This window comes from Scylla paramamosain, chromosome 3, assembly GCF_035594125.1.
Source record: "Scylla paramamosain isolate STU-SP2022 chromosome 3, ASM3559412v1, whole genome shotgun sequence".
Taxonomy (NCBI): Eukaryota; Metazoa; Arthropoda; class Malacostraca; order Decapoda; family Portunidae; genus Scylla; species Scylla paramamosain.
In genome coordinates, this window is record NC_087153.1 from 2,595,001 (window position 1) to 2,604,602 (window position 9,602).

The 9,602-nt window shown below is 41.6% G+C and overlaps 1 protein-coding gene across 1 annotated transcript; it reads left to right on the forward strand.

Annotated features, from left to right (window-relative positions):
- The first annotated feature begins 2,416 nt into the window (after nt 1-2,416).
- On the forward strand, nt 2,417-7,143 carry LOC135089269 (uncharacterized). Its single transcript, XM_063984735.1, has 2 exons — nt 2,417-3,135; nt 5,946-7,143. The coding sequence occupies exons 1-2, from the start codon at nt 2,838-2,840 to the stop codon at nt 6,686-6,688; spliced, it is 1,041 nt and encodes a 346-aa protein (XP_063840805.1). The 5' UTR covers nt 2,417-2,837; the 3' UTR covers nt 6,689-7,143.
- Nucleotides 7,144-9,602: the final 2,459 nt, after the last annotated feature.

Consider the following 9,602-nt stretch of genomic DNA (forward strand, 5'->3'; position numbering starts at 1 on the left):
TAATTTTAACTTGTTCTTGAAGGCCGCTTTGTAACTTGTCCTGTCTGTGTCTCATGTTCGTGTTTGTATTCAGGCTGGCATAGGTGGGCGCGCCTTACTCAATTGTGGCCTTGACTTTCATGTGAAAAAAGAAGTGTGTAGGAGTTATGTTCTTTTACGTAATACTGGATCCCGTGCCTCGCCTCACGCGCATATACGTAAGGCTGAACGTCCCTTAACGCCTTCGCTCCTGTGGCTTCTGTAGTCATCTGTAGTAAAATTTTCTGGTGCAGGTTTAGATTTACGTTCTGAAAGGCGCTACTGACAACGAAACGAGTGACTGGTCGTTCAAATATTTCTGTGCGTGTACGTAGCAAAGCTTGAACCTCACTCAAATCATTAGTATTTGTAGGGTTAACATTAGTAGAGGAGACCGGGACTAGTTGGCACACTTTTTATATTGTCAGTGGTGGAAGAAAACTGCAAATAATTTGCTTATTTATGCTTTCATTGAAAAAAAAAAATACAAACATTTATCTTATTTTCATGAAATATAAACATGGTTTTCTTCCCAAACTAAAGCTCTGCATTACTTAGAAGAAAAAAAAGAAAAAAAAAAGAAAAAGAAGCTAGTGTGCCAACATGCCCCATACGAGGGGATAAGTTGGCACACACTATGGGATGAATTGGCACATCACATATAAATAGCAAATTAGATGTACGTAATTGTAAGTTTAGATACAGAATATCTGTAAAGCTAAATTTCATGGAGATTCAGTTCAAACAACGGAAAAATATTTACTTACTGAGGAAAGTAAGTTAATTTTTATGTTCGAGCCATCTATGAAAATACAAGGTAAAAATTTGTTCAGGAAACTAATTAATATATGTATCAACCAACATACATGTATCACAAAAATATTATAAATCAAATATAATATGAAAATAAGTAGGTAGGTAATAAACAAGCCAATGTTATTCATATATAGTTGGTACTGTGCCCATTTGCCCCATTTTCTTTGAACCAACTTGCCCTATCCATACTACTAATCTAAATAAAACGATTTTCGTATAGATTAAGACACCTAGTATGATCTGTTTCAAGGTAAACAATCCTTGAACACTAAAACAAATTATGGTTAAAATGAATATCACTCGTCTATAACTAGATTTATGTTACAACAAACAATATATAAGTGAGTGAAAATTTACTTACCAGCATCAAAATTCAACTTTTCCTCATTCCAATCAGATCGTGCGATCTTGTAGCGTGGTAGCATGTTGGTGAGTGAGGCCCCACGAGGTGATTAGCTGGTTTGAGTAACAGCGCCATCAAGCCGTAATTAATGGAATTATTTCAAATGTGCCAACTTATCCCGGTCTCCCCTACAGCTGCTCCAAGAAGTGTTGCCTGAAATTTTCGTAGAATAGTTATGAACATTTTGCAGAATATGAAACAACTGCGCACACACACACACACACACACACACACACACACACACACTAGCAGCATGCGACCAGTGTGTTCATGATCGTTACCACCACAGCCGGTCACTAAATGAGCTTTCCACACCTACGAATGAACGTTTAATGTAAAATGCCTGCTCTTCATGACGTTACTATGAGTGAACGTGCGAGCGATACCAGTCACCTCAAGCTGCATTGGTATATACGAGTATATAAGAGTGGCAGTCTGTATACGATGCGTGGGACATGTAATATGCGAGAGGAAACCAAGTGTCATATATTTATATTTGCAGACACTGATCAAGTACGTTTTCATGCTTTAAGTGTTTAAGTGGAGGGAGAGATGTAACACAGATGCTGACAAGATCTGTGGGGTTAATTTAGTTGTCAGGTTAGGACAAGATATTAAGAGTTCAAGCTTGATAAAGTTAAGTATATCAGTAGACGGATGGACTCAGTCATCAGGTTATCGCAACAGTCAGCAGACGGCTTTGGGAAGAGCAGAAAATTTTTCCGATACTGATATTAGGTGAAGATGAGTTACTCGCAGGTTGCATTGTACAGGGAGAGCCACGTGTACGCCTACTGGCTTCTTGCATCCTCCTTTATATTGTTACTCGTACACCAGCGTTACTACTACTAGGGTCGAACAAAAGCGAAGCAATATGAATCATTCAATACGTCACTAAGGAACTCTGCTGCACCAGCAGTACTGAAAGGCTCAAACAGAACTGAAACAATATAATCATTCATTGTATCACTGTATTGTTAACCACATCTCGGTGCACACAGGGGAAATTGAAAACCGAAATAACTGTATGACTAAGTGTAATACGTAAAAAATGAATTAAACGTATAGTTATCCAGTCAACACGTGTGAAGAATAAATAACCTGCACCAATCCTTGGCTCAGTTGTGCAAGACCTAACACAAAATACATATGCATGCATATATCATAAAGACAATTGGAACCATATTCAGGTGGTAAGGAGAAGGCAGAGGTAGCTGATCGGCTGCATCTGCCACTGTCTTCCTTCACCCGACACTCCTACACCTCAATTCAACTCTGCTCCCTCTTCTCAGCATGCATCACAGTCTTACACGGTTTTATTCCCGAACGACACGACTAGGCAGTACTGGATAGCAACACCCCTCACTGACTCGTAACACCTCTTTACCACCATTCACTCTATAATTCAAGACTCCTGTCAAGACAGTTGCAACATACTCGTACATATGAGACAACATGTGCTCGACAAGGTAGACACGGGGCATGATAAGATTTACAATACATAATAAGTACACCGAGCAAATGCCATAACAATATCCATACGCTGCCGTCGCCGCGACGAAGGCAGGCACGGATTGCTAAGCGACCAGAACACGGTTGAATGAGGATCGCGGCGGACTCGCCAAGTGGCAGTCGCGGCTCGACTCAGTGCGTGGTCGCGCGCGGAGGGGCAAGGAAGGGTGATTGTGTAGAGACTGGAGACACCGCCCTTGCTACTGGTACTGCTGCTGCGATTATTGCTGATATCATGACGACCGACAGCATTCCCAGGAACATTCGCTTCATCCAGGAGGTGAAGAAGCACCCGTGCATTTACAACTTCACGCTGCAGGACTACACCAAGAAGCACGCCACGGAAGGCGCCTGGCAGACCGTGGCCGCTGAGATGAACGACACTGGTGAGTGCTGTACCTCGTGACCTGTGTGCAGAGAGAGAGAGAGAGAGAGAGAGAGAGAGAGAGAGAGAGAGAGAGAGAGAGAGAGAGAGAGAGAGAGAGAGAGAGAGAAATGCAAACATACGTATACGGAAGCAAACATGACACACATACATACTGACACATACATACATAAATACATTCAGAGGTACGTAGACGGAGGCAAGCATGACACTTAACTACTAACGCATACATACAGACAGGCAGACAGGCAGAAAGACAGACAGAAAGACAGATATACACACGACGCAAAAAGACATCAAACAGACTTGACGGGCAGACATAACGGGCTCAGTACACATGACTAAAACACAGACAGAGGATCATAACAGAGCGAGATGCGGATGACAGGTGGGCATAACACACTGACAGAGAAACATAAAGTAACGACAGATAGAACAGGTAGAGAGACAGACTGAAAGAAACGAATAGAGGTAACAGACGCAATAAAGAGACGGACAAGCACACAGACGGAAACAAACATAAAACAGAAACAAAGCAGATAGATAAATAAACTGACATGAAAGACAGACAGAGAGAGAGAGAGAGAGAGAGAGAGAGAGAGAGAGAGAGAGAGAGAGAGAGAGAGAGAGAGAGAGAGAGAGAAACACGATGAATAAGGACAGACAGACGAGCATAACAGAAACATGGACGTAAAAGCATGATGGACGCAGACATAGAGACAGACAGAGGAACGGACAGCAGGATAGCAAGCATAACACTGACCCGCGATGTTACGGCTTTAATTTCACACACAGTGCTTCCATCCCCGCGGCAATGCAAAGTGGTGTGGGTTTTAGTGAGCAGTTTGTGAGATAACCTTCCTCAGGCATTACCACACACACTCACCACACACCGCCAGCAGCAGCACGTGTTCATCATGCCTTCCCGTCGCTATGGTGAAGGTTGTGTGAACGTGCATCTCCTTCACCAGATGATCATATGCCTTATGTCTGAGTGCGCGGGGTACATCACACACACACACACACACACACACACACACACACACACACACACACACACACACACACACACACAAGATCAATCTGGACTGTGCTAATGTTACAGTTATAATTGAGTTTCCTATGATCTCTCTCTCTCTCATCTCTCTCTCTCTCTCTCTCTCTCTCTCTCTCTCTCTCTCTCTCTCTCTCTCTCTCTCTCTCTCTCTCTCTCGGATCTTTTCTTGAAATTATAATGATGTATATTGTATTATAATGATGATATTGTTATTGTTCATTATGGCAACAACTTTGAACTTGCGCGCACGCGCGCGCACACACACACACACACACACACACACACACACACACACACACACACACACACACACACACACACACACACACACACACACACACACACACACGGTATGAAACTATTCTGGGCCCAATTTGAACTAACAATTGGATATTTTATTATCTTTTACGTCATTCCAAAAGATTCATTCAGCTGTTTTTTCCTCTCCAGTTATCGTGCAATTCAGTATTTTTTTTTTTTTTCAGTCATTACTGTTGTTGTTGGTCCCTTTCAAAGATTTCATTCAATAGACACTTGAAAGGAGACACAGTGATGACAGTTGAAGTGAATGCATGTATCTATTTTCTCTTTTTTTTCAGATAACCTGTTCTGATGAGATATGTATAACTTTTGGCAGAAGATGAATTGATGGAGTCAGTGGCGTGGGAGAACACAGAATGAAGCGACAGTTAACGTTTCGACAGGGTGCTCTTCCTCAGAGAACTAAGCGTGTATAGTTGTCGCAAGTATTTGTGAATTTAATGTCTCTGAGACGTGAACTGCTTTATATTCAGAGCCATGCAAAGACCAGCGCGAAATGATGATGCGATAGGTAGAGATTGTTGTCTGATGCTGCTGTCTTGTCTGGAATATTCTGTAGAGTACAACACTGGGCAACCGTAGAGACCGCCTAGTGAAGTGATGGCACTCTGGTTACTGGTGTCGTTCACTTTACACGAGTTCAGAATATTTATTATCGCATGGAAAGAGACTTGTTGAGATTGGTTACCACAGCTGCACTCTACAGGATTTACTTAATAGGAATTTGCCACATATGCATGGCGATTACTAATGTGTTCAATTCAGTGTCAAAACTTTGAGGAACGCATCATGGAATTTCGTTCAGATCTAGTCAAAGATATTTCAGAGTTTTTTTGCAACACTATTATACATTTGAGTGGACAATGTACCCATTCCGGAAAGTTCCTCACTGAATAAATGAATAAAAGAAAATCTGTAGAATGCGAACCTACTCTGATTTGCTAAAAGAATGTAATTAAAATGATTGCGACATGAATCCTTTGATAATGACGTCAAGTGCGATGCTCACCTGTTGAGACATGACATTACTTTTTTTTTATTTATTTTTTTTATTACCGATTCAACAGCTTTCAATGAACCTTTCAATAAGGGCAGATGAAATTTCTGTTTAACATCTCATTTCGAGGCTGTTGGGTGACGGTCGATTAGACATTCAAAGTCGTATTTCTAAAAGTAGTTTATATGACTATAGTACCTTAATTGCAGCATATTATGGTATTTTAAAATTTATAATGTCATGATGAAATAGTTCAAAGAATGTACACACGCATGCTCATTGAAAACACTACAATCACTAGTGAATGCCAAGAGTCACTATCGGGCAAAACCTGAAAATTGCGCCATCTACCACTGCTGCTTCATTCTGTGTTTTCGGACACCCTCAACTCTATGCATATATTCATTTGTCCATTTGTTTCTTTCGCCTTCCGCAGTTCGCAATTGCAAGGACAAGTGGAAAAACCTTCGCACTGTGTTTGTCCGGAGGATGAAGCCAGACCCATCAGGTAGGAGGAAAACCACCAAGCCCTACTACTTGATGGACGCCATGCAATTCCTGCTGCCCTTTGTCAGACTGCAACAAGGCATCAAATCCACAGACACCCAGAAGCTCCTCACACCTTCACGTACTGCTGCAAAAGACGGGAAAGAAGACATTGAACACGAAAATGAAGATGTTCATGATGATTGTGATGGTGAGGATGATGATGATGATGATGATGATGATGATGATGATAATGATGATGGTGATGATAATGATGATAGTGAAAGATTGGAAACTAACAGCCAACCACCTGGAGGAAGTAATGAGTCAAAATGCTCAATCGATGTTATTCCTACTATCACTACCATTGCTAACACCAACACTACTCAGAATGGGACTCCATCTAGTACTAGAATGACCCACAACAATAAGAGGAGAGTTTCTAAGACCATGTTTGTTGATTGTAGTGAAGTATTCGCCAAGAAGGCAAGAACCTGTAGTAATTACACTAGTGGTGGTGACTGTGATGGTCGTGGTGATGGTGATGACCCTCGCAAGCTGTTCTTAATGAGTTTGGTGGCTGACGTGCGTGCAATGACGGACGCCCAGATGAGGAAGTTCAGAAAGTTGGTGTTGGACGCGATCGACGCAGTTCTGGACGAGACTCCTAATGGAACGCCTGGAGACACCTGAACGTGCTTCATGCACACACACACACACACACACACACACACACACACACACACACACACACACACACACACACACACACCACACACACACACACACACACGTAATACCCTATAATTAATTATCTGCTGTGATGGGAGAAATTAAGTAAATTACACACATTTTATAATGGGATTGTCTGTGTTCTTAATTGCACACACACACACACACACACGTAACACAAATTGGAGCACACAACGAGTGCATATCCTTGCCACGTTCATATCCTTGCCAGCACTATACACCAGCCAGCCATCGCTGTTCATGGTGACTCACCTGGTGCTTGCTGGTGCATGAAACCAACCATAGGAGAGGATTTGAAATCCGTGTCTAGCGCACTGAAAACACAATTATTACATTATACTCTGCTTAATCTAATGAAAGAAAGGGAGAACCAAAAATAAATTAATAAAATATAATGGAATTGTTTCTCTTGATACTTCGCTATATCTGGAGAGCAGACCACAGATGTCCCCAGGTCGGACTGTTCTTTTGGTATCGACCTTAAGTGTCTTGACACATCCCACAAAATTTTCTACATTAACTTCAGCAATATTCGCGGCCTTAGATCTAATTTTCAATCTGTAGAACACTACTTCTTCTCTACTAAACCTCATTTTCTTTTCCTCACTGAAACACTGGTGTCTGAGGCAACTGACAGTAGCCCCATTTCTGTTGCCTCCTACTGACTTTATCCTCATTTTCAATCCAAAGCTGGATGTTTCATTTATATGCGCAACGACTCGTGCCCACGCCCTTGAATCTTTCGAGTTTTCCATCATCTGGCTACTATTACAGAGTCACTCTCAAACTAAATTTATCTGTGCTGTACGAGTATATCTCTCACTCAACTCCTCTGACTGTAAGAAATTCTTTGATTACTTAACTTCCAGAGTGGAGCAAGGAATGTACACCACCATTGCCCATACACTATCACCTCTGTTATGCGCTCAGCACAGAGACGAGTCTCTGACACGGAAGTAGTAGTCATTCCAACGAAAATCGGCTTAATATATCCTCAGGTTCCCCCAACTAGTAGAGGCAAAACGCCAGAGGCACCTTCGCTTAGGGGGATCCTGAGGAGGGATTGGAGCGATAGGACAAGATACAGATATGAGATTGTGATCGGAGGAGCCCCAACGGAGAAGATAAGATAACAGCATAAACAGAAGGATTAGAGGGTAGGAAAAGGTCAAGAATGTTGGGCATATCTCTAAGACGGTCAGGAATACGAGTAGGGTATTGCACCAGTTGCTTTAGGTCATGGAGGATAGCAAAGTTAAAGGCTAGTTCACCAGGATGGTCAGTGAAGGGAGAGGAAAACCAAAGATGGCAGTGAATATTGAAATCTCCAAGAATGGAGATCTCTGCAAAAGGGAAGAGTCAGAATGTGCTCCACTTTGGAAGTTAAGTAGCCAATGAATTTTTTCATAGTTAGAGGAGTTTAGTTTGAGAGTGACTCTGTAGTCGTAGCCAGATGGTGGAAAACTCGGAAGGTTCAAGAGCGTGGGCATGAGAGCAGGTTAAGTCATTAAGCACAGACGCAATATCCAGCTTTGGATTGAAAATAGGGATAGAGAAAGTAGGAGGAAACAGAAAAGGGGCAAATGTCAGTTGCCTCAGAATTCTGTGTTTCAGCGAGGAAAAGAAGATGAGGTTTAATAGAGGAAAGGTGTTGTTCTACAGATCGAAAATTTGATCTAAGACCGTGAATATTGCAGAAGTTAATGAAGAAAAAGTTGAAGGGGGTTGTCAAGACATTTAAGGTCGATACCAGAAGAGCGGTCTGAAATGGGAAACATTTGTGGTCACCTCTCCAAATGGGATCTCCGAGGCTGGTGTAGGAATCGCCATATTGATTTTGAATTTTGAGTGAAGGGTGTATGTAATTAGGTGGATGTAATTTTGTATGAAGGAAGAGAGATGTGTTTAGTGGGCAGGCTGTGACTGCCGCCTTGTGTTGTGAGACACAGAGGGAAACGTTCAGCGAGGTCACAGCTGGGTTTAATGATAAAATTCACAGCACCTCCTGGAATCAAGTTTTTTTTTTTTTTTTTTTTCATCAGTTCTTCACAAGCTGTCTTCAGTGGTCCGACTTTTTAAACGTGGTGTTTGTATTTACTAATACCAATGTAGCCTTTTTGTATTTTTTTTTTTTATACACTTGCAGCTCCGCGCTTCGGGTTGGGTCAACCAAACCCCAAGAAATCCTATTGGAAATGGTATGAGCTACCCCTCTCCCACAGCAAATGCCAGTGATATTTATTAGTCCTATGCAACTGAAAATTATGTTGCAAATGTTAAAATGTACATAAGTGTTACTATGCGGGAAAAAAAATTGTATACATCCTCTAAATTAATAGATTTTGGGCGTTCGAAATGCCGCATCCGTCTGTGCTTGGGAGACTGCGTTTGCATCCCAAGAGTTATGTTTGTTTACGGCCGGCGTCCACTGACACTTGACAAGTCCCGGTCTCAACATGGCTTTTCTTACCCTTATCAGATAGAACTTCTCATTATGAGTAATTTGAACCCCATATAATTTTATATCCACTGCAAATTATAATGCTGACAGCAATTTTTAAAGTTTAGTTAGGTTAAATTAGGTTTAATTTGCTTATTGGAGGTTATTTTTGACTGATATTGCTTCTAAAGCAATGAAGGTAAAGAACATATCAATACTATTTCCCATTTATCAAGTATAAAACCTCCCACTCGTCTCCTGGACGGCGATTCCGTTGGCCTCGACATAGGTGCGTGCACTTTCAACTTTTAGAGTAACTAGATGGATTTTCATGTTTCTTTTAATACTGTACACAAAGGAATAACTCACGCGTCTCCACATTTACGTTCAATGAGAAATGGCTCACTATTGACT

Coding starts and splice junctions, on each gene's coding strand:
- LOC135089269 (XM_063984735.1), top strand. CDS start 2,838: ATGAGGATCGCGGCGGACTCGCCAAGTGGCAGTCGCGGCTCGACTCAG. Junction 3,136..5,945: donor CGCTGAGATGAACGACACTG/GTGAGTGCTGTA, acceptor CGCCTTCCGCAG/TTCGCAATTGCAAGGACAAG.